Source organism: Chlorocebus sabaeus, chromosome 14, assembly GCF_047675955.1.
Source record: "Chlorocebus sabaeus isolate Y175 chromosome 14, mChlSab1.0.hap1, whole genome shotgun sequence".
Classification (NCBI taxonomy): domain Eukaryota; kingdom Metazoa; phylum Chordata; class Mammalia; order Primates; family Cercopithecidae; genus Chlorocebus; species Chlorocebus sabaeus.
The window spans coordinates 69632002-69657732 of NC_132917.1; the positions used below are offsets into that span (position 1 = coordinate 69632002).

The 25731-nt window shown below is 39.0% G+C and overlaps 2 protein-coding genes across 6 annotated transcripts in view; both read left to right on the forward strand.

The window, feature by feature from the left end:
• ANXA4 (annexin A4) overlaps nucleotides 1-6835 on the forward strand; it is an 84909-nt gene extending 78074 nt beyond the window's left edge. For all 5 annotated transcript variants that reach the window (XM_007970348.3, XM_073023052.1, XM_073023053.1 and 2 more), the window contains 3 exons: nucleotides 378-436; nucleotides 1789-1911; nucleotides 6510-6835. In XM_007970348.3, the coding sequence (XP_007968539.1) occupies nucleotides 378-436; nucleotides 1789-1911; nucleotides 6510-6569 (242 nt within the window). In that variant the 3' untranslated portion in view covers nucleotides 6570-6835. The remainder of the gene's footprint in view (nucleotides 1-377; nucleotides 437-1788; nucleotides 1912-6509) is intronic.
• A 3741-nt stretch (nucleotides 6836-10576) lies between these two features.
• The window catches only part of GMCL1 (germ cell-less 1, spermatogenesis associated), a 53626-nt gene continuing 38471 nt past the window's right edge, over nucleotides 10577-25731 (forward strand). Inside the window, exons 1-6 of the mRNA XM_007970346.3 lie at nucleotides 10577-11089; nucleotides 18870-18993; nucleotides 21065-21161; nucleotides 22262-22359; nucleotides 24481-24593; nucleotides 25476-25541. Coding sequence (XP_007968537.2) covers nucleotides 10830-11089; nucleotides 18870-18993; nucleotides 21065-21161; nucleotides 22262-22359; nucleotides 24481-24593; nucleotides 25476-25541 — 758 coding nt within the window. The 5' untranslated portion in view covers nucleotides 10577-10829. The remainder of the gene's footprint in view (nucleotides 11090-18869; nucleotides 18994-21064; nucleotides 21162-22261; nucleotides 22360-24480; nucleotides 24594-25475; nucleotides 25542-25731) is intronic.

Consider the following 25731-nt stretch of genomic DNA (forward strand, 5'->3'; position numbering starts at 1 on the left):
GCTTTTGTATGTGCTATGTGAAAGGTAATAGTGTGCAGATAAACAAGCTGCAGCTTGCAAGTCTGTGAATGGCTAGAAACTAGTAACTGTCTCATATGGCAGATACAATAATCCTCATTTTGAAACGAAATACCACCCTTTGCTTTGATAGACTTTATCAATTACTTCTCCAGGAACTTGATAATAAATCGAGGGTACTTTCTATGTGTGAAAATACATAGAGCATAGCCTATGTTCATGAAACATTGCTTGGCTAAAATTTCCCTGGCAAAGCAAATATTGATACCTTGTAGAAACAGAGGAAACAACTGTCACTTTCCTTTTTTCATGGGTCTTATCTGTAATCTTTTCATTTCTTCTTTTTTTTTCTTTGACAGTAAAGTGCATGAGGAACAAATCTGCGTATTTTGCTGAAAAGCTCTATAAATCAATGAAGGTAAATGGCTTTATTTTTAGCATCTAAATGAATTTAAGTTATCTTGTGTCCACTTTCTTAAGCTTACTTATATCGCCTATCCAAACTTTGCTCTGAAAGATCCAATTCAATCCATCGAATACTTCAGTGAGTGCCTGCTAATAGTAATACTAGGTGATATTTACTGAGTACTTACGATGTGTGGATCACTGTTTTTAATAGATTAATTATATCCCCACAACAGCTCTATGAGGCTGGTACTATTACTAACCCCCAATTTACAGATGAGGAAACTGAGGCATAGAAAGGATATGCAGTTTGCCCAAGATTCTCAGTGAGGAAGTAATGGAGAATTACTGTTTACCTGGCATTCTAGCTCCAGAGCCCATATTCCTAACCCTCCATCGTACTCTGCAGGCACCTGTGCTGAGAATCACAGGAGGTGCAGGGAAGGTCAAAATGTAGTCTTTGGCCAGGTTCGGTGGCTCTTGTAATCCCAGCACTTTGGGAAGCTGAGGCGGGTGGATTACTTGAGGTCAGGAGTTCAAGACCAGCCTGGCTATCATGGTGAAATCCCTGTTTCTGCAAAAATACAAAACTTAGTCAAGTATGATGGCTCACACCTATAATCCCATCTGCTTGGGAGGCTGAGGCAGGAGAATCACTGGAACCCAGGAGGCAGAGGTTGCAGTGAGCTGAGATCGCACCACTGCACTCCAGCCTGGGTGACAGAGTAAGACTCTGTCTCAAAAAAAATAAATAAATAAATAAAGCAAAACAAAACAAAAAAATAGAACTTGCTCTCAAAGAATGTCTAGCCTAGATAAGTATGTGCAAGACACCAATTATAACAAGATAGAATGTAAGACAGTAGTTGAGGATGCAAACATTGTAGAAACACAGAGAAAAGGATTTTTTTTTCCCAATATTTGTTTTCTGAGGTAGGGAATCTGCAAAGAATATATAAAGAAGTTGATACATTTGAGCAGGACCTTCCAAATGTAAAAGTTTTACATCAGAGGATTTCACATGGTGAGGGGAAGGGGTGATAAGGCTGGGGAGGGAAGGATAGTACTCTATGAGAAGGAATCATAGGTGAGCCAGGTGGCAGGGTATGTCTGGACAGCACAGGTTATGGCTCTAGAAAAGCAGGGAACAGCATCCTGTGGTCAGAACACATAGCACTGGAAAAGTGAGTTGTGGAGAGCCTTGAATACCATGATGAGGAGTGAGGATATTCCTCAGGACTGCCAAGCAGTGGAGCAGAGGACATCATCAGCACAGTCATCTCTAGTCTTGCTTTGGCAGACTAAAGAAGACACTGAAAAACAGCTAGGTTTTTGTATATGTTTGGATTTCGTTTTCTTCCTTAGGGCTTGGGCACCGATGATAACACCCTCATCAGAGTGATGGTTTCTCGAGCAGAAATTGACATGTTGGATATCCGGGCACACTTCAAGAGACTCTATGGAAAGTCTCTGTACTCGTTCATCAAGGTAGGTCACAGCAGCCTCAGTCCAGAGGAAAGGATCCAGAAAAGGACCCCTCTGACCTTGGCATTTAGCACTTGTCCCCTCTTCTTGGTATATATAATTTCCTTTAAAGATGATACTCCCGATATTTCCAGTCTCTCTTCTTTCACACAGATATTTAAACCTTTGCCAGGATACAAGCTGGAAATTTGCCTTCTAAATACAGTAATTATTTTATGTTGACCCCAGACAAAGATTACATTTTAATGAATACTTTTAAGCACACAATTTCCTCGTCTACCTAATTATGATAGAAGATAAACAACTGAATCCAGAGTCCTATGCAGGGCCAGCTGAGGTCTGCTGGGAACATGGAAAAGCATTTTTGTTATCCTGAATTACTGTTCTTTACCAGGCACCAGACTTCTAGGAGTCCTAAGAGGGGATGGTAGTGGTGAGAAATGATTCACCTCCCTCAAAGCTGGGATTTTGTTTCTTGAGGATGCCAGAAGAGTCTCATGCACATGAAAGTGAGACAGATTTCCCTAGCAGCTAAGGTTGCCTGCACTGCAAGCTTCAAATTAGCATTTGATCTGTGAATTAAATATTCTGAATCCTACTCAAAGCTTGGAGAGGTGTGACAATTAGGTGATTTAAACTGCAGATTTTTCTCTTTTTTTTTTTTTGAGATGGAGTCTCACTCTGTCACCCAGACTAGAGTGCAGTGGCACAATCTCCACTCACTGCAACCTCCACGTACTCGGTTCAAGTGATCCTCCTGCCTCAGCCTCCTGAGTAGCTGGGACTACAGGCATGAACTTTGTATTTTTTATAGAAATAGTGTTTCACTATTTTGGCCAGGCTGGTCTCGAACTCCTGACCTCAAGTGATCCACCCCTCGCGATCTCCCAAAGTGCTGGGATTACAGGCATGAGCCACCATGCCCCACCAAGCTGTGGATTTTGTTACTATGTCTGCAAGGCATGCAGGAACTTGTTTCTATGTCTGGCTAGGCTATTAGGTAACTTGATTTGGCAGAGCTGAATTGTATAACTAGTTTAAGATTCAAGGATGACAGTAAGTGAAGTTATGGGAAAATATACTATAAACAAGAAAAAAACAAAATAAAAAAACCCCAGGAAATGACAAATGATTTATGGATGATATGGAGAGACTAGAACTCTCATGCACCATTGGTAGGAGTGTAAAGTGGTGCAGCCACTGTGAAAAACAGTCTATTAAGAAACTTTAAGCACCAAACTTCTTCAAAAAGTTTAATATAGACTAGGCATTGTGGCTCACGCCTGTAATCCCAGCACTTTGGGAGACCGAGACAGGTAGATCACTTGAGCCCAGGAGTTCAAGACCAGCCTAGGCAACATAGTGAGACCCTGTCTCTACAAAAAATACAAAAATTAGCTGGGTGTGATGGTGCACGCCTGTAGTCCCAGCTACTCAGGAAGCTGAGGTGGGAGGATCACCTGAGGCTGGGGAGGTCGAGGCTACAGTGAGCCATGATTATACCACTTCAAGACTCCAGCCTAAGTAAAGACCCTTCCCAAAAAAGAAAAAGAAAAAATTTTAACATAGGATGACCACATGATCCAGCAATTCCACTCTCAGTTATATACTTAAATGAAAACAGGAACTCAAACAGCTAGTTGTACATCAACATAAACATTATTAACAATAGGCACAGGGTGAAAACAGCCTAAATATCTATCAACAGATGTCTAGATAAACAAAATATATATACATACATAAAAAGCAGTGACGTTCAATGGTAGGCTGTCATGAAAAAAGGAATAACATTTTTGATACATGAATGAACCTTGAAAATATACTAAGTGCAATAAATCAGACACAAAAGGACAAATATTGTATGATTCTGCTTTATGAAGTATGTAGAATAGGTAGATTCATAGGGACAGAAAGTAGATTAGAGGTTACCAGGAATTTGGAGGGACAGGAAAGAATGGGAGTTATTGGTTAGTGGGTACAGAGTTTCTGTTTGGGGTGATGAAAGGGTTTTAGAAATAGACAGTGATGATGGTTACATAACATTGTAAAAGGAACATTGAAAATGGTTAAAATGACAAATTGTATATATATATATTTGTTTTTACCACAATAAAATGTCTCCGAAAGAATTTAAATAAAACTATTTAATGAAATGTGAAAAGAGTAGACTGAGTATTATAATGCTTCATCACAGCATTATTTATATTATTTACATTGCTTTATGTTATTTATATTTATATCAATAATATGGTATTATAGTATATAATTTTATATTATTATTACTATTAATCAATAGGGAATAACTTATGGAAAATCCATACAATATAATACTATGCCAACACTAAAATGATTGAGTACAAATATATTGATTGGCTTGGGAAGAAAACACTATAATCTAGTGTATATATGTCTGTATATATAAATATGTAAATATATGTGTGTATACACACATACCACTAGAAAAGATTAAAAATAAAGGATACATTGCTCATTTAATAATAGTTGTCAAAAGAAACAAAAGACGCAGAATGGAAGCATAAAATATGTAAATAATAGAAAAAAATGACGAAAGATAAAAATAAAAGTTATAAAAATAAACTCTCAGGTTAGGTAAAAATGTAAAATCCAACTTCATGCTGTTTATAAGAAACAACTAAAATACAGTGACATGTAAAAAACCTAAAGAAAAACACCAGGGAAAGAAAGCGGACATATAAGAAGGAAAGTGGAGATTATGCTATTAGTAAAAAGAAGAATTTAAGGAGAAAAAGTATTAAATAGGAGAGAGTGGATCACTTTATACTGACAAAGGCAACAATTCACAGCAAAGATTAAACTGTTACGAAACTTCAAGTACCAAATCATATTGCATTGAAATGTATAAATAAGAAACTTGAGGCTCCAGAAGAAAACATATAATGGAATTACTATGCTAGTGAGAAACTTTAATACATCCTATGCTTTGGCAGATCAGTAAGGCAAAGTATAAACAAGGATATATTAAGATTGAGCTTAACAGATATTTATTAAACTTTGAACCCTATATACAGAGATTCCATCTTTTCTAGTCCCCACGAATGACTAATAAAAATTAATCTAGGCCAGGTGCAGTGGCTCACACCTATAATCCCAGCATTTTGGGAAGCTGAGGTGGGAGGATCGCCTGAGCCCAGGAGTTCGAGGCTGCAGTGAGCAATGACCACACTACTGTACTCCAGCCTGGGTGATATAGCAAGACCCTGTCTCTAAAAATAAAATATAAATAAATAAATAAAAGATTAAAAAATTAATCAATTATTATGACCACTAAAATTTCTATGTAGAAATTATAGAACCTTTCTGGAAGACTGTTTTGTAACCCATATCAAAATGTTTAAGAAAACAGGTTGGGTGTAGTGGCTCACACCAGTAATCCTAGTACTTTGGGAGGCTGAGGTGGGCGGATCACTTGAGGTCAGGACTTCAAGACCAACTTGGCCAACATGGTGAAACCCCATCTCTATTAAAAATATAAAAATTAGCCAGGCATGGTGGTGTGCACCTGTAGTGCCAGCTACACAGGCAGCTGAGGCAGGAGAATCACTTGAACCTGGGAGGCGGAGGTTGCAGTGAGCCAAGATTGCACCACTGCACTCTAGCCTGGGCCACAGAATGAGACTCCGTCCCAAAAAAAAAAAAAAAAAAAAAGGTTTAAGAAAATGCGTTTAGTCCAGTAATTCCTATTTTGTGAAAATTTATCCAGAATAGATCATTAAGAAAATATACAAAAATATAACTACAATATGCTTATTGAAGCAGTGTTTATAATAGTGAAAAATTGAAACAGCATAAATATCCAACAATAGGGAGAGGGAGGATGTGATTAAATAAATGATTTTACCTGCATACAATGGGATATTCTGTAACCATTAAATAATGTTGTAGAATAATATTTAACAAAATAGGCATCTGGCACAGTGGCTCACCCCTGTAATCCCAGCACTTTGGGAGGCCGAGGTGGGTGGATCACGAGGTCAGGAGATCGAGACCATCCTGGCTAACATGGTGAAACCCCGTCTCTACTAAAAATACAAAAATAAAAGCTGGGCATGGTGGCGGGCGCCTGTAGTCCCAGCTACTCTGGAGACTGAGGTAGGAGAATGGCGTGAACCCGGGAGGCGGAGCTTGCAGTGAGCTGAGATCACGCCACTGCACTCCAGCCTGGGCGACAGAATGAGACTCCATCTCAAAAAAAAAAAAAAAAAAATTAACAAAATAGGGAAATAGGCTATATTGTTAAGTGAAAAAGCAGAACACAGACTACTACTGTTCTATCACACTGGGTATCTAGATACATAGAAAAAAGACTGGAAAGACATTCACACATCAAAATGATAAGAATAGTAGTCTCTAGATGATGGAATAATGGTTGATTTTTGTGTTCTTTTTTGTCTTTATTTTCTACACTGAATGAGTATTACCTTTGTAATAAAAAATAACAAAAAAAAAGATTTAAAGCTAAGAAAAATCCAGCCAAGCTTGAAAAAGTTGGCTTAGATGATTTTGAACTGTGTGTTTTGTTTCAAAATCTATTTATCTAACTTTGCTTCCCTATCCAACAGGGTGACACATCCGGAGACTACAGGAAAGTACTGCTTGTTCTCTGTGGAGGAGATGATTAAAATAAAAATCCCAGAAGGACAGGAGGATCCTCAACACTTTGAATTTTTTTAACTTCATTTTTCTACACTGCTATTATCATAATCTCAGAATGCTTATTTCCAATTAAAACGCCTACAGCTGCCTCCTAGGATATAGACTGTCTGTATTATTATTTGCCTATAATTAGTCATTATGGTGCTTTAAAGCTGTACTTGCATTTCAAAGCTTATAAGACATAAATGGAGATTTAAAAATAGAAATAAAAATGTATTCCATGTTTTTAAAAGATTACTTTATACTTTGTGTTTCACAGACATTGAATATATTAAATTATTCCATATTTTCTTTTCAGTGAAAAATTTTTTAAATGGAAAACTGTTCTAAAATCACTTTTTCCCCTAATCTAATTTTTAGAGTAGCTAGTATTTTCTTCATTTGAAATTGTAAGCATCTGGTTAGTAAGAACGCACATCCAGTTTTCTACATTTCATAGTCAAAGCCTTGAAAGCATCTACAAATCTCTTTTTTTAGGTTTTGTCCATAGCATTAGTTGATCCTTACTAAGTTTTTCATGGGAGACTTCCTTCATCACATCTTATGTTGAAACCACTTTCTGTAGTCAAAGTATACCAAAACCAATTTATCTGAACAAACTAAATTCTAAAGTATGGTTATACAAACCATATACATCTGGTTACCAAACATAAATGCCGAACATTCCATATTATTATAGTTAATGTCTTAATCCAGCTTGCAAGTGAATGGAGAAAACAAATAAGCTTCAAACTAGGTATTCTGGGAATTATGTAGTGTTCTGAATTTAGTTTGATATAAAGAAAACTTTTTTGTGCTAAAAATACTTTTTAAAATCTTTTTCAATTTTGTTGATTGTAGTAATTTCTGTTTGCACTGTGCCTTTCAACTCTAGAAACATTCTGAAGATGTACTTTGATTTAATTAAAAAGTTCACTTTGTATGAACGTGGAAAAATAATTTTAATTTTAAAATGGTGTCTTTAGGCTGGGGGCAGTGGCTCATGCCAGTAATCCCAGCACTTCGGGAGGCCAAGGTGGGTGGATTACCTGAGGTCAGGAATTCAAGACCAGCCTGGCCAACATGGAGAAACCGCATCTCTACTAAAAATACAAAAATTAGCTGGCTGTGGTGGCAGGTGCCTGTAATCCCAGCCACTCAGGAGGCTGAGTCAGGGAGAATTGCTTGAACCCAGGAGGCAGGAGGCGAAGGTTGCAGTGAGCCGAGATCACGGCAGCCTGGGCGACAGAGCGAGAAACCAAATCTTAAAGGGATGGGGAGGGGAGTGTCTTTAAAATGAGGTATAGTCTTTCTCTGATCCACTTTTCACCGTCTGAGGTTTTTCATCCTGACCCCTGAAAGGAGCTATTTTTGAAGGACTTGTGTTACTCAGTTTCTATAGGAATTAAAATATAAGAAAAAAAAATCACATATTTAGTCTTATGTGTGCCTACTGGCTAATGTTCACATATGCCAAACACTACTCAATATCATAAAATAATGTATGAACTTATTCTCTGGAAATGAGTGATGCTGTCTGCTCTAAGTAGACCGTTTATATTAAATATCATAAATGTATAAAAGACATTTATATTCACAGCTACTGGTAGAAGCTACTTTTGTGAATATTTAGTCACTCCAGTTACTTACAGGAAATAATACTGCCATTTCAATGCCTTTCCAGAAGACCACAGAATCTCCAAATCAGCTTTATTTTGTCTTTGGAAGCATGGGGAATTTTTTGGTAGAAGTTTTATGTTTAAATGATACATAGGTTGGCCAAAATTTTAAAACAAATGGCATTTATTCACCAGAAGATTTCCAGAAGGTAGGATAACTTTCCTGGAGGAAAGTTTGTCATATTGAATTAGCATGACTTTGAAATATAATTATGAAGTAACTTTGTTTTTCCCTCCCACTGTCCACTGACATTTATTCAGCGGGCCTAGTTCTTTTAGATGTAGATTCAGATAGAGAATAGAGTCATAACTTTTCTGTTCACTCTTAGGTTTTAAAGTCCTACTGTGTAGTCCCTTAAGGTCATAAAACAGTGTCATTTTAGTAAGCAATATATCCAGTCAAAATTCCAAGCTTGATTTATAGTTGAGGCTTCTTCCCTCACTTACTTCTGGCTTACTGCCAGTAGGAAGCTGGTTTCTGGGGAAAGGGTGACCATGAGTTTCTCTTCTTTTTCCACCTAGGTTTCCTTCCACGTTCTTCCCCTGCCCCAACCTACCATGTCTGGGCTGTAGCAGAGCAGAGAGTTAAGGGGAGCAGGAAAGCTGTTACCTGACTGTCATTGCTGTAGTGGTAGAGGATCAGCCCTGCGTGACTCTGACAGACTAAAGTTGATTCTTGTGGGTTCCTTTGTCGACCTCATCATGCTACTCACCTGCGCTTCCTTTGGCAAGGCAAATGTGTACTCCTTTTTCAGCCTCTAGGAATTTGGTGACTCTGAGGTTCTCAGTGCTGAAGTTCATTGCTTTCCTCCCAGACCTGTTGGGCAGGACCTAAGATGATCCCATCCCAGCTATCTCATGGTGGTCCACATCTGCTCCATGGGAAACACCTGCACGTTCTTTGCGCTGGCAAATTCTGTGTATGCAAGCTGATCCCTCTGCAGCCATCATTCTCCGCCTCCCACCTCCACCCCAAGCTGCCTTGGCTAGCCTCTCTCAGTTCAGATTTCTCATACATGAATCAGACATTAGTCCACTGGGGCCCTCAAACTACGTATACTGCCGATGGGAGTCTAAATTGGTACATTGATGCAATCAACCCAGAGAGCAATTTAGTAATAGCTAACAAAGTTGCAAATTTCCCAGCAAATTAACTTCTGGGAATCGGCTTGGCGAATCCATTGCACATGATGTTCATTGCTGCTCTGTAAGGCCGTTAAAGTAGAAATAACCTCTCTCACTAAGGAATGTAAAAGCAAATATGGTTCAGTCATTCAATGAGCAGTGAAAATTATCTAGCAATTGACCAAATGGACAAATCTCGAGAGTATAATTTTGAGAGGAGAAAGGTGCACAGTGAGAGGTACAGCTATGATTCCGTTCCATGATATGTCTAAACATGCAAAAGAAAATATTTATGGGTACGCATATAAGGACATACATGGACAGTGATATACAACATTCTCAGCACAGTGATTGCCACTGGGGAGGGAGAGGTACACAGGGGCTTCTGCCTATCTGTATTGTTCTATTTAAAAAGAATGAATCATTGATTACACCTCAATAAAGCGGAGAGGAAAAAAAGAATGAAACCAAGTATGATAAAATTTCAAGCTAGTGGTGGGTCCACAGGAGAAATATTTTTATTATTTTACTTAAAAAGTAACAGAAGGGAATCAGGGAGTGAACGCTCGCTGTCCGGAGTCCATCAGAAGAGCAGCTCCTCCAGGCAGACACTTGTCAATTTTGCTAGGGCCTCCTGAAGGCACTTTTTTGAGTACGGACAGTCATGGTGCCAGACCCTATTCGGACATCCCACTGGCACTTGATAGGAAAGAAAAGGAGTGCCGGGAACGTTCCCGTAACTTAATGGGTTCCTTTCACGTCTACAGCAGGGTAGGGCTCCTGTTAAGGAAGACCAGGAATCCAGCATAGCGCCTCATCCTAGGGCCCCTCTCACAGGAGGCCACGCCCAACAAAGCAGAGCGCGGCCCCAGCAAGCGCCGAGCTCCCGCAAGGAGACCAAATAGCTTCGGTGTTTTGCCACTTCCTTAGCACAGGCCCATAAGCACCTGGGGCTCAAGGCACCTTTGTAGAAAGAATGCGTGACTGAAGTCCCAAGTCTTGCCACTACAAAGGCGTGTGTGAACTACGGCTTAACACTGTGTCTACGCCTAAGTTCAGGTTAGTAGGAGGCCAGGCCCCCAGCAGGCCAGAAAACACCGGCCCATACCGGCGCGCCAGGTTCTGCGCAGGCTCCACCTGCCACGCACGCACGCCTGCCTTGCCCCGCCCCTTCCGGAGGCTCGCCACACGCATGCGCCCGCCGGCCCGCGCTTTGTTGCGAAAGCGAGGGGGCGAGGTCCTGCGGTGCTAGCGCGCGGAGCGACCAAAAACTGCGGGCGGGGCGGAGGATGGAGGCTGTAGCGTCCGCTGCAACGGTTGGGGCTGCGCGTGAGAAGGTGGCGGTGTAGGCATCTGCGCTCGGGGAAGGCTGGCGGCGGCGGCCGGGCCATGGCGGGAGACCCCCTTCTCTGGGCTCCCTGAAGTCTCGGGGAGCCGTGACCCATGGGATCGTTGAGCAGCCGGGTGCTGCGCCAGCCAAGACGAGCCCTTGCCCAGCAGGCGCAGGGTGCCAGGGCGGGGGGCTCGGCCTGGAGGCCGGACACTGGAGACGATGCGGCGGGCCACGGCTTCTGTTACTGTCCGGGCAGCCACAAGCGCAAGCGGAGCAGCGGGGCCTTCTGCTACTGTCACCCTGACTCGGAGACAGACGAGGATGAGGAGGAGGGGGACGAGCAGCAGCGGCTCCTCAACACCCCTCGAAGGTACGTGGGGGCACGCACCCGCGCGTACCCGGACCCGCACCTGTTGGGCCTGGGGCCAAGCCGGCGCCCCGTGCGCTTGCGGGGTGCAGCGCTCCCCAGCCTATGGAGAGGGGTCGTGCCCTTGACAAGTGAATGTGGAAGCCGGCCCGATGCCGGGCGGACGGGGGAGCGCCTTGGGAGACGCCTGGTGTTCTGCCTTTTTAACCACAGACGCTTCCAGGGTGTTGTTACAGCCCCAAGATGAGGATAAGAAACGCCAAGCCCGAGCTCGCGTCTCGTTAAACCTTAGAGACGCCCGGCTGGCTGGCCTTCCCAGTCCACCTTTGCCCTCTCAAGTGGGTAGCCGCAGACTAAGTTGTTTTGCATCCGGTTGCCTTAGTACAGACACTAAATGTAATCTCTGAAATGGGTACTCTTACTGTCGCCCACTCAGTGGAGGGGAAATAATTGCACACAGGAGTTCTCGTTAATCGTAAAGGTGAAGTTTATCAATAGTGTACATTTGTTCCTAACCAGGAACAGAGTTCGTACAAGTTTCTAGTAGTTGAAGTCGTTGACCGTGGATGTACTGTATGTAGGGCGGTGCTGCTGCAGCTTGCTTAACCTTTTTTTTTTTTTTTTTTTAATGAGTTGAAAGATGGAATATTGACTTGTGACCTGGAATTAGAATGTAGTTTATAGGTAGAATATATTCTTATACAAACAATTTGGTTTTTCTGCTTTTGTTTTTAAAGGTGATTTGGTAGGGTCACAGATGAAATTTTTTTAATGATTTCTTTTTCTGTTTTTATTTTTCAGACAGAGCCTTGCTCTGTCACCCAGGCCGGAATGCAGTGGTGCGATCTCAACTCACTGCAACCTCCACTTCCTGGTTCAAGCGATTCTTGTGCCTCAGCCTCCCGAGTAGCTGGGACTACAGACACGCACCACCACGCCTGGCTAATGTTTTCTATTTTTAGTAGAGACAGGTTTCATCATGTTGGCCAAGCTTGTCTCAAACTCCCAACCTCAGGTGATCTGCTGGCCTCATCCTCCCAAAGTGCTGGAATTATAGGTGTGAGCCACTGCGCACCCGGCGTAAAATTAAACTTTATGAGCAGATTCAAAAAGGTTTTGCTATACAAGTGTAACATATTGTAAAACAGGAATCATAGATTAAAAACTTAATAGTTTGGTTTATAAAACCTTTTGTACTGTTTTTTAATGAATATTTTTATTTATTTACAAAAATGGACCCCTACTGTGAATACTATTCAGTAACTTTTTTTGTTGTTTATTTGATTTTTGGAGTTTTTTTCTAAAGAGACAGGGGTCTCACTATATCGCCCAGGCTGGTCTCAAATGCCTGGGCTGAAGCGATCCTCCCACCTCAGCCTCCCAAAGTGCTCAGAATACAGGTGTGAGCCACCATGCGTGACTCTGTAACCTTTTTGAAGAGTCAGTGTAGCATAGTTTTTTTTTGGAAAAATTTTTTTCTTTTTTGAGACAGGGTCTCGCTCTGTCGCCCAGGTTGGAATGCAGTGGTGGGATCATGGCTCCCTCCACCTCGACCTCATAGACTCAGGCAATTCTCCCACCTCAGCCTTCTGTGTAGCTGAGACCACAGGCATGCACCACCACACTCAGCTAATTTTTTTATTTGTAGAAACAAGGTCTCACTCTGTTGCCCACCCAGGCTGGCCTTGAACTCCTGGGTTCAAGTGATCCTCTTGCCTTGACCTCCCAAAGTGTTGGGATTACAGGTGTGAGCCACCGTTGCCAACCTGTAGCATAGTTTTAAGAGTTCAAATTCTGAGTTCTTGGCCAGGCGCAGTGGCTCATGCCTATAATCCCAGCACTTTGGGAGACTGAGGCAGACAGATCACCTGAGGTCAGGAGTTCAAAACTAGCCTGGCCAACATGGCGAAACTCTGTCTCTACTAAAAATATAAAAATTAACTAGGCGTGGTGGCGGGCATGTGTAATCCCAGCTACTTGGTACGCTGAGGCAGAAGAATGGCTTGAACCTGGGAGGCGAGGTTGCCGTGAGCCGAGATGGCACAACTGCACTCCCGTCTGAGTGACAAAGTGAGACTCCATCTCAAAAAAAAAAAAAAAATTCTGACTTCTTGTCTGTATTCTGCACTTAATAGCCTTATTTTCCTCATATGTAAATTGGAGATATAAATACCTGCCTTTTAGGCTTTGACAAATATGAGAACAACCAAATGCACAATGTCTAACATGTAAGCATGCAGTAAGTATGTCTCCTTGATGAATTGGCCCCTTTATCACAACAAAATGTTCATCCTTCTTTATCCCTAGTAATTTAGCCACTACCACATACATGTATTTATTTATTTATTTATATTTAGTGGGTACAGGTGCAGGTTTCTTACATGCATATAACGAGTAGTGGTGAAGTCTGGGATTGTAGTGTATCCATCAGCCACTTTCTTTTGATAAATGTCTGAATATCTCATTTTCTCTCCTTTCACTTTTTACCTGTGTATATTTAAAATAGATATCATGTAAACAGCATATAGTTGAGTCTTGCTTCTTTTATCCAACAGGACAATCTAACCTTTCAATTAGTAGTTAGACCACTTATATTTAATGTAATTATTGAAATATACGTCACAGTGCATTTGAAGGAGAGAAATCACACAGCAATTTGAATACAGGAAATTTAATATAAACATTATTAACAAGGCACAGAGAATTAACTACTGAGGACACAATGCTGAGGTAAAGAGTTCTCTAGAAAATAGATGGAGTAGTCAGTACTTCTAAGGCTGAGGCAGAAGAGCCACAGAAGGAACAAATTTGGAAAATAGGTGCCCCCAACCCTTTACCAAGCTAAGATTCAGATGATGTTGAAGGAGGTGTGGCTGTAGCCCACTGGATGGTGGAAAAGTTTGCTCAGGTGTGGTAGGCTGAGGCTGGCAAGCAGGACACTGCCTACTAGGATGCCAACAAAATTATTTGGAAGCCTTTTGGCCCAGAAGGCCAAAGATATTAACTATCTAGACCTTTACAGAAAAAGTGTACCAACTCCTAGACTACATAAGTAGACTGGAATGGAAAGTTTTTAAAGCAAACCTTTATCAGAAAATGCATATCAGAGTTTAGTGTGTGTATATTACTAGAAGATGCTTGGATTATTCAGCCCAGTACGGATGCAGGGTATAAGAAAACACTAAGATGGGCCAGGCGCAGTGGCTCACGCCTGTAATCCCAGCACTTTGGGAAACCAAGGCAAGCAGATCACTTTAGGTCAGGAGTTTGAGACCAGCCTGACCAACACAGTGAAACCCCGCCTCTACCAAAAAATACAAAAATTAGCCAGCCATGGTGGTGCGCGCCTGTATTCCTAGCTACTTGGGAGGCTGAGGCAGGAGAATTACCTGAACTCAGAAGGCAGAGGTTGTAGTGAGCCAAGATTGCGCCACTGCGCTCCAGCCTGGGCAACAGAGTGAGACCCTGTCTCAAAAACTAAATAAATAAAAATTTAAAAGAGAAAGCATTAAGATGTTGAATTTTGTGTGTTGGCCCTAGTATATTCTTCCTGAGGTTGTCTGGTGTGCCCTCCCACATCAACAGACCACCTTATGAGAAGTTTTAGCTTTTAGGTCCAACTTCCACCTCATACCTTTGTCAACTGCATGTTTTACTTTTACATTTACAAGACTGTTAAAACCCACACTGTTCTACAACCAGATCTTGAGTGTTTTGTCCATAGCTTGTCTCTAAAAAATTGAAACAACATTACATAGTTATAACTATGTAAATATTGTTTCTGAAGAGTTAAGTAGTGTGCTAGGATTATAAATCATACTTGATGGGTCCAATGTCACAACCCCTTGTCTGTTCAAAGGGAGAAATTTTTCTAACCTCACAGTCATATGGAATCTTTTCTTATATTCCATCAAGTGCTTAAAGTCAGGCCCTGCTTTTGTTTGTATCTTATTTGAACAGTGCCTTTTTTTGTATTGCTTTTTTATTGTCCCAGAGTGTATAATGGCCTTTTCCCCACTCTTGACAAAGTAACAATACTCCTTCATCATGGCTTCAGGTTTTTCTGAAAAAACACAGAAAAGTCTTTTGAAACACACTTTCATGGAATCCTTCTCTAAAACCTAGACCTCTTCCATCCTCCTGTTCCAATCTGGATTTGTCTGCTCTTATGCTGGGACTTCCTTTCACCCCATCTCTAGGATTGAATGTACTATTTTGTGTAGCCTGCATTTCTTTCTCACTCATTTTAGGAACTATTTAATACATCTCAAGTATTTTTCCAAGAAAGGGTGCAAAAGGGGGTAATTTGTGCATATCTAAATATAAATTTAGTCTCTTTTTATTCATCCTCTGTCTGAGTATGGAAATCTAAAATAACTTTCTTCATATCTTTGATGACACTGCTTCATTGTCTTCAGGCCTACAGTCTTGATGAAAAATTTGATCCTGGTGTAATTCTCTTTTCAGGTGACCATTTTTGCTCTCTGGAACCTGTGGAACTTTTTCTTTGGTATTTTGGGATTTAACTAGAATATGCTTAAGTATGGGTCTTTTAATGGCCTTGGTACTTGTTCCTTATAATCTGAAGACTCATATACTACCTTAGTTTTGGGAAATTTTTTTCCATTAATTTCTTCCGTAATTTCCTTTCTCTTGCTGTCTTTATTTTCTCTTTCTGGGATGCCTCTTAACTGGATTCTGGATTTCTTGGATTATGCATCTGTCTCTTCTTTTTTTCTTTCTTTGTCTTTTTGCTTTATGTTCTGGGAAATTTCCTTTAACTTTTTCATTACTATCATTAGGTTGTTTGGCCCTAACTATGAGGTATTTCTTTTGGACCAGGGGTGAAAATTACTAAAACATGAAATGTGCTGTGATCCATGAAAGCTTGGGAACCTCTGCTCTACAAAGCATGCCCCACCTATAACCAAGTTAGTAGTCTTCTTACTCAAAGAAGAGGTACATTGGAAATAGATCTATTTACTCAAAACACCATACACCAGTTACTCATTCTTCAATGTAAGTGGACAAGCAAGGAAGGATCACCCAACATGAGAAAGAAAAACAAACAAACCATTCTTTGGTTTGTTTGTTTTTTTAAATTTCGGTAATCATGTCTTTAGTCTCTAAAAGCTCTTTCTTGTTCTGAGTCATCTTTTATCATAGCATCCTACGGGGTGAATATAATAATCTCAGATCTCTAGGTATACTGGTGAGAGGGTTTTTTGTTCCTCTCTTTTCCCTGAATTATATGTTTCCAGGGATGGAGGGAGCCCCTCTCTCTCTCTCTCTCTCTCTCTCTCTCTCTCTCTCTCTCTCTCTCTCTCTCTCTGTGTCTCTCTATCTCTCTCTCTGTCTCTCTGTCTCTCATATGCTCTTATTCTTCCTCATGTTGGGTGATCCTTCCTTTCTTGTCCACTTACATTGAAGAATGAGTAACTGGTGTATGGTGTTTTAATTGAGTAAATAGATGTATTTCCAATGTACCTCTTCTTTGAGTAAGAAGACTACTCAGCTGGTTATAGGTGGGGCATGCTTTGTAGAGCAGAGGTTCCCAAGCTTTCATGGATCACAGCACATTTCATGTTTTAGTAATTTTCACCCCTAGTCCAAAAGAAATACTTCATAGTTAGGGCCAAACAACCTAATGATAGCAGATTGCATGGTATCTGAAAGATGTTACTGTGTTTTCTTCAAATTTAAAATATTCCACATGCCTCTCTGAGTTGGCTGTGGTGCTCTAAGTTCAGATGGTATCCTGAACTGGTGAATTTCACACACAGTTTGGGAACCATGACTCAGGGTGAATGGATTGGGAGTGAACAGGCCACAGATTCTTTAAATTTCAGAATGAGGATTGCTTTGTCTGGGCACCAGCAGCTACACTACAGCCTTAGATCTTCCATTAGCTTTGTGCTGTTTCTAGAAAAGCCTTGGAATATTTTTGCCTCAGTATCTGTACTCTCCTTATCTATAATCTGTGTTCATAGAGTGGAGAAGGCACTAATTTCCCCATTTTCTGCCCCTCTTCTTTCTTCTGCCTTTGTTTCCCTGAGACCTCATCCTACTTTTCTCCCAAGGGTTCTAACGGGCAGATAAGCTTAGCCTCCATCCTAGCCCTCCATAATGTATTTTTTGGCTATGGCTTTCACTGTTCTTTTTCATTTGAATTTATTTTCTAACTTTCAGATCTGTGTAAATCTCTCATCAAGTGATGAGTGTACCCTTTACCTTTTCCTGGTGTGGACTTATTCCTTTTTGTACTCTTAATCTTTAATGTAATTTGGGGAGGGATGGGAAGCCAACATGTGTACATTCTGCTATCAGGAACTGGAAACTACATTGTCTCTTGATTTCTCATCATAATCAATGAAGTGGATACTATTAATATCCTCTTTTTACAGCTGTGATAACTGAACAGGGGGGCAGCTGGGACTCAAACCCAAGTCTGTTACCACTAAGGCATGTGCTGTTTTTATTGTTGTCTAGGAAGAGGTGTTAAGTACACAGGTGTTAAATTCACCAGTTCAGGATGTCATCTGAAACAATTACTTCATTTTTAAAAAGAGATTGAGGGCCGGGCGCGGTGGCTTAAGCCTGTAATCCCAGCACTTTGGGAGGCCGAGATGGGCGGATCATGAGGTCAGGAGATCGAGTCCATCCTGGCTAACACGGTGAAACCCCGTCTCTACTAAAAAATACAAAAAAAACTAGCCGGGTGAGGTGGTGGGCGCCTATAGTCCCAGCTACTCGGGAGGCTGAGGCAGGAGAATGGTGTGAACCTGGGAGGTGGAGCTTGCAGTGAGCTGAGATCATACCACTGCACTCCAGCCTGGGCGACAGAGCGAGACTCCGTCTCCAAAAAAAAAAAAGACATTGAAAATTTTATGTGCTAGGAAAGCTGTCAGAATTGGTCAGGAATTTGAGATATTGATCAGCCTCTGCCTAGGGCCTTTTCTTGGTTACTGGACCATTTTGAGCAATTCTTTTCAAACTTTATTTTTTAAGTCAAGTTCTTCCTTTAAATTAAATCTGTGCAGAAATCCAGTATGTTTACAGATATAATAGGTGATGCTGCTCTGGTTGAAGTTAGATGGGATACTCACAGTTCACTCCTCAGCTCTCCTTGGTGGCCCCTAAGACTTCTCTTTGAGCAGTGTGAAAAAACCTTTCATCTCAAATAAATAAATAAATAATTTTAAAAAATAAATAAGAAGAGAAAACCTTTGATCTAAGGTTGCAAACCATTTGTCCAGCGGGAAGAAAACATTTTAAGTAGTTTAAGAATAGATTGGTACCAAAGTAAGATTAAATGTAAATCATTTTAAAATTACTTGGGTAAGTGAAATGTTTACTCTTGTTCTCTATTTCCTAGTTGCAGATTATTGCACTATTTGAGTTCCTTCATAGTGCTGGTTTTTAAATAAGGAAATAAGCAAAAAAATCAACATGCTAACTTCTTAATCTATTGAATAGGTAATTAAATTAGTCCAAAATTGCTAAAATGTATGTAGTGAAGAGTCTGCCTCCCATGCTGCCCCCATTTCTCCACTATCTCTCTCATGCATAGAGGACCCCAGAGATAACCACTATTGTTAGTTTCTTATGTACTTTTCTAGACACAAGAAAATTTGAATAAATACTCTCCCCCTATCCTTTTACACAATAGGTGAGTTGACTTTATTTAATAGAAATTGAATAAAAGGAGTATTTAGAAATATATGCAAAATCAGTAAAGCATTCAGTTTATGTAAATATGTGACTTTTTCATTTCTTTTAACAGGAAAAAATTAAAGAGTACATCTAAATATATTTATCAAACGTTATTTTTGAATGGTGAAAACAGTGACATTAAGATTTGTGCTCTAGGAGAAGAATGGAGCTTACACAAAATATATTTATGTCAAGTAAGTATTTTTTCTATTTGAGTAACAGGGTAATCACTTAAACTCTTAAGTCATGTTCTTTCTCATTGCACTTCACAGTAATCTTTTGCATGAACACCATAGTGGTTAAATCCTCTCATTTGGTAAAAAGTCTGTAAGAAAAATGATAAGCATTGTTAGTGAAAATGAAGTTTGGTCTAGAAAGAGATTTTGAGATTTCAGTATCATACGAGCCTAATACTACATATTTGTCATCACTTCATAAAGTGCTTTTTTCGGTGCCTTCTGTTGATAAAAGGAGAAAAGTTGGGGAAAAAATATTTAACATTAAAGTTAAGATTGTAATGTGTTTATTTTGCTTATGGTTATTTAAATTGGATAAACTCACCTGAAATGTTGCTTTGTAATTCACATTGAGTGTGAGTGGAAAGTTCTCTGGAAAATCCAGGTAAAGACAACACCAAAAAGTATATAGACTAAGTCGATTTCTGTACTGAAAATATTACTACTTCCCACCCCACTTTAAAAATTCAGAACTTTCATAGCCGGGGTGGTGATGGGCACCTGTAATCCCAACTACTCAGGAGGCTGAGACAGGAGAATTGCTTCAACCTGGGAGATGGAGGTTGCAGTGAGCTGAGATCGCGCCACTGCACTCCAGCCTGGGCAACAAAGCGAGACTCTGTCTAAAAAAAAAAAAAAAAAAAATCAGAGTTTTCAAAATAGAATACAGTGTTGCTCTAATGGCCCAAATACTTTATTCATTTTTTTAAATCAAATCTATAAGCTAGATATTGATCTAGGCACTAGGAATAAAACAACAGGTTTTATCCTTTGGAACTTATATTTTTCCTCTTTACCATTTGAGAATAATTACTGGTAAGACAGTATAGTATAAAATTTTTCAGTAAAAGTATTTGGAAAGGAATTGCCTTCTCTAACATTTTAATCATGTTTTCAAATGTGTTTTTGAGGCCGGGCACGGTGGCTCACGCCTGTAATCCCCGCCCTTTGGGAGGCCTAGGCGAGCGGATCACGAGGTCAGGATATCGAGACCATCCTGGCTAACACGGTGAAACCCCGGGCGCCTGTAGTCCCAGCTACTCGGGAGGCTGAGGCAGGAGAATGACGTGAACCTAGGAGGCGGAGCTTGCAGTGAGCCGAGATCGCGCCACTGCACTCCAACCTGAGCGACTGAGCGAGACTCAGTCTGAAAAAAAACAAACAAACAAACAAACAAAAAATGTTTTTGAAAAAAATTTATTTTGGCTTGAAGTATGTTGCCCAGACACTATATCAGAATATTGCTTTTAACTTCAGGATATGATTCGTATTGTTTCTTTTTAACATCTGAAAGCAGTTTTGTGAACTTAAGGTTGAGAATACCTCTGTTAAAACTTGACCTCTCATGGAAGCTGTATTGATTATAGTTCAAGCCACATGCTAAAATATAAGCCCCCTGAGGACAGAAACAATATTGATTTTGTTTATTGCTATATTCACAGTGCCTTCTACATACTAAGTACTCAGTAACATTTTTAAATGAATTAGTTAATATTTGATCAATTTCAAAGTAATTCTAATTATGAGGAGTGCTATCTGGCAGATAACTAAAGACTTCATTCTATACCTTTCCAAGAATTCAGGTCCATTCTGGAAATTTCTCATTAGATTAAACTAAATTTTGGATTTTCCCTAATTTCTTTGGGGATCATCCTGTTTTTGCTGACTTGGGACTGGTTTGGTCCTTTATAGCCACTCAGGTGTACAGTAAGGATTCAACAGTTTGAGTAAAAAGCTAACCAGGTTCAAATAGAAATACAGGAATTCAATTTAGATAGTAATATAGGAATTTTAGGTTTTTGTCAAAAATAGTACTAAACTGAAAGTATATTTTGATACACCTAGTAGTGTCCTTATCTTAATTTCTTTTCTCCTGTAGACATATTTGGCAGTTCTTTTTCTGTTGAAGTAATAGAATGGATGAGTTTAGTTAACGGATAGAATAGTTGCTTAGAATTAGAAATGGGAAAATAATTTGGAAGACACAGAAAGTACTTGATAATCGTTGACTTTTTTTTTTTTTTTTAAGTCTGGGTACTTTTCTAGTATGTTCAGTGGTTCTTGGAAAGAATCCAGCATGAATATTATTGAACTGGAGATTCCTGACCAGAACATTGATGTAGAAGGTAACTACCATAATAATTAACTATTATGCAAGAATCATAAAAACATAATCTTATTCTTTTGGTAGAAAATAAATAATTCCTTCTAGCCTTGTAGTCTAGAAAACTCCTTTAATCACCTCAAGGTGATAATTTTATGTTGATTTACACCATAGTTTATCAGTTCTGTCCATCCTATCACTGATCTGTTTTGTCATGTGGGCCTTATCAGTCCGTTTACTTATCTTTGTAAAATATGCCCACCTGGGATACGGAAGACGTAGGATGAAGGAAGGAAAAGTATGACCATTTTTTTAATTATGTAGAAAATCTGATAAATAATACTTATTGATTATTCCCTATTTTCTGGGAACAATAAAGGCATAAATCATGTAATATTGTTTTAGAGCTAAAAGAATCCTTAGTTGAGGAAGCTGAGGCCCAAAGGAGTTAAGGGACTTACTTTGGATCTCAGAGCAGTTTAGTGAGCCTATGTCAGACGACAGCTCTCCTCATTCCCATTCCAGTGCTCTTGCTGCTCCCCTCATTGGTGGTCCACATGGAAGTACCTGGTGCTCAATACAAAGGCAAAGAAATAGTTAAGAATATTTACAAAGCAAACCATGTGGGACATTCATAACAGTGGCGGTGGAGGAAGGATGGACAGGCATAGGTCACTGTGGGGGCTGGGCATGAGTGTGGCATGGACAGGACTCAGGAGCTGTACCACATTTCTCAGTGGTAAAGTGCTGAAAGCAGCAGGGTTAAGATTATCTTTGAGTCTGCGTATTTGTACTTAACGATTGGTCTACTCAGGAGTATCATATAAAACTTCTTCCAAGGCCTCTTGGTTGTGACCACTGATGTCAAGATTACATGTTAGAAGAATGCAGCTAGATTTGGTAGAATAAACAGAAATTTATAACCTTGTTATTAAATTAATGGTGTCAACCAGTAACGATTACTAGCGTTTTTAATTAAAGAGATACTTCTGTTATCCTTTTGTGTACATGCCACATTTAGACAGATGTCTTTGTGTGTGAAGACAGTCGTCGTTGTTATTTGTATAATACTTGTAATAGATATAAATATTATTTCATCCTACATGTGTACCTTGCTTTCAGCACTGCAGGTTGCATTTGGTTCACTGTATCGAGATGATGTCTTGATAAAGCCCAGTCGAGTTGTTGCCATTTTGGCAGCAGCTTGTTTGCTGCAGTTGGTAAGTATGCACATGATTCAAAGAAAGATTCAGAATAATAATCTTTGTCTCAAAGTGTGTACTCCAAAAGCAAAAATAAAGCTTAGCTTTTTAGAGTTTTTAAATAAAAATGAAACATATAAATATGCCATTTGTTATAAATCATTTAAAATGCCTAACCAAAAGCAATTTATTATAACTGAGGGAGTCTTGATGTCTGCATAAAATGAATGCAGGCCATTTCTGTGTAGATATCTTAGTATGACTATAATGTGGAAGAAACTTACTTGTCTAAAGTCATTTACAGATTTCTATTCATTAATTACTTGACTATTAAGCAGATGGCTTATGATTACTAATTAATATCATTCATGGGTTCAAATAAACATGCATTCCTACTATTTAAATTTCTCTTAGTTTTGAAAGAATTGTGTATAAATCACATATATGTATTTTAATCTACCGGCAGAATGACAGATTTGTTCATTTAACAGAAGTGTATTGAGCACTGTGTCAAACTAGACACAGAAATCCAAAGGTAACTTAAGATGTAATCCTTACCTTCAAAAAGTTCACAATATAGTATGTATGTGTGGAGAGCAGTGGGAGGGTTGATATACAAACCCAGAGGTAAAGTAAGAGCTGTTCAATATTATAGATATGATAATAAACATCCTGTAGCATTTAGTGAATGCATAAAGAAAGAAGTGGTCAGTTCACCCTGGTGGTATCACAGAGGAAAGTTACGTTTCCACATTGAGTCTTGAAAGTTGGAAGTGTGTTTGTATTGCAAAGTAGGAAGAGGGGAAGAAAGAGCATTTCAGACAGAACAGAGTAAACTAAGACCTAGCAATGTGAAATAGTGGAGGATTCAAGACTCTAACAGAAACATGGCTCCTGCATAAACATAAGAAGGATTGGAGAAGAGAGGAGCAGAAGCCAGATCATGAAAATACCGTTACACATTGCTGAGTTTAGCGTACACAGCACCTTTGGAATATTTTAATCAGGGGAAAGACGAAGTTATGTTTTAGAAAGAATACTTCAGTAACAATGTGAAAGATGAATTGAAGGAATGATGCATACAGCATTAGAGACAAAAACCTATTGCAGTCGTCCAAGGGAGGAAAGTAGGGTAGTAGCAATAAGCTTGGAGAGGAAAAAGTAGATAGCAGAGATATTCAGGGATAATCCACTGGACTTGGTGACAGACTAAGTGTTAAGAGGAAAGGGGAGGAGTCTAGAATGATTTCCAGGTAAGTTGAAAATCCTAATGGAGTCAATGTTTTATTTTAATCTTAAAAAATTGTTTACTTTTGTGTGGTATTTTTGTACTGATTCATTTGAAATATTAGTTAATAGCTTGCTAAATATCCTTGGTTGAGATCATTTGATTTTCAAAATATTTTGATCCTTTCAATACTTATTTCCAATAAGTATACTTTATTTTCTAACTCTGGTCCTTTTGATTTTGTTCTAAATTCACTTTCTGTGTTACTTTTATGATTTACTAACTCTTTAACTTAATATACCTGCATGATGAATATATTTCAGAAATTTGAATGAAAAGTAGTATTCTTTCCATATATTAAAGTTAGTTCACTTAAAACCTATATAAACATTTTAGGTTAAAACTTTAATGTTCATAATTTAAAATAATATACTTGTTTTAGGTGTGTCTCTTAGATATTATAGTTATTTTAAACTTAATAATTACTTTCTGCTAATGCATACTATTTGTTTAGGCCCATGACATGGTTAACTGACTATGTAGACTTCTTAATTTAAAAAGAAATGGCAAAACAGACAAAATGCTGCTAAAGAAATTTGCAAAGGTCTCAGAGAGGGAAGAATAGAAAAGAAAAAGAATAGCAGTATTCATCTCTAGCTGACTGCTCCCCCCACCTTCCATTTTCAAATTCCAAGTATTTAGTTGAATACTTGCTGAATTTTTTTCAGTATTTTTATTGGACTTGTTAAAAAAAAAAAAACAAAAACAACTTAGGTTTGCTGCACTTAATGAGTTTTCTTTCTTTTCTTTCTTCCTTCTTTTTTTTTTCCTTTTTAATATGTAAAAGCACATATCAGAGCTAATTTTTCCCACGTGAAATGGGCCTTTCCAGTGCTTATTTATATTTACAGGATGGTTTAATACAGCAGTGTGGTGAGACAATGAAGGAAACAATTAATGTGAAAACTGTATGTGGCTATTACACATCAGCAGGGACCTATGGATTAGATTCTGTAAAGAAAAAGTGAGTTACCTTTCTCATTTTTCTTCCTATCCTACTTTAGGAATTTGGTTGCTTTAGTTTCTTAAGAGAATGTATAGCTATAAGAAAGAAAGAATTAAGGAAAATTAGGATAGGGGAATGGAATTTTGTTAAATAAAAAGCCCATTTTAACTTTTGGACTAATTAGTAAATTCCTCAAAAGTGTTGTCTTTGTCAGTGACCATATGGGTTATATATATGCTTATAAAAACCTTGGTCTCTCTTGGTCAGGTGTGGTAGCTAACATCTGTAATCCCAGTGATTTGGGAGGCCAAGGCAGAAGGATCACTTAAGCCCAGGAGATCATGACCAGCCTGAGCAACATAGGGAGACCCCATCTCTACAAAAAATTTAAAAAATTAGCCAGGCATGGTGGCATGCACCTGTGGTCCCAGCCATTCTGGAGGCTGAGGTCAGAGGATTCTTTGAGCCCAGGAGGTTCAAGACTGCAGTGAGCTGTGATCATGCCACCGTACTTTATAGTACATTTTCTGTTAAAATTGTTTAAGAAGTAGGCCTGATAGACATTATACCATTGCAATGACTGACAGTCCTTCTAACTCTTGAAAGTTGCAGTACCTGTTTTGAGATTTTAAAGGTTGTAGTAGTATGCAGACCCCTTGATAAACTATTTAACACAAACTCAAAATGAAGTTTTAAAACTAGAAATGCTCTCATTAATATAAAGGAAATATTCTCTTAATAATATCCACTGACAAAAATAATACTAAATTTCCTATTGTTTAAGTTAAAAGTTTTGAGCATGTTCTGGCAAGATTAATATTCTGATTTTAACTATAAGTCCTACTTAATAAATTGTAAATACATGGTATATAATGTAATAATTATATGTTTTAATTTCAGGTGCCTTGAATGGCTTCTAAACAATTTGATGACTCACCAGAATGTTGAACTTTTTAAAGAACTCAGGTATTTGAATTTCAAGTAACTTCATAATTAGTCATCCTAAAATACTGTTTATCGTTTGTTAAAGTATGTAACATTTTTGTAGAACACAAAAATATGAAAAAGCAAACAATTTAATGAAAGGGCTTGACTACATCCATAAGCTGAAGAAATGCTACACAAACTTATTTCTTTGTTGTGAATAATATAATGG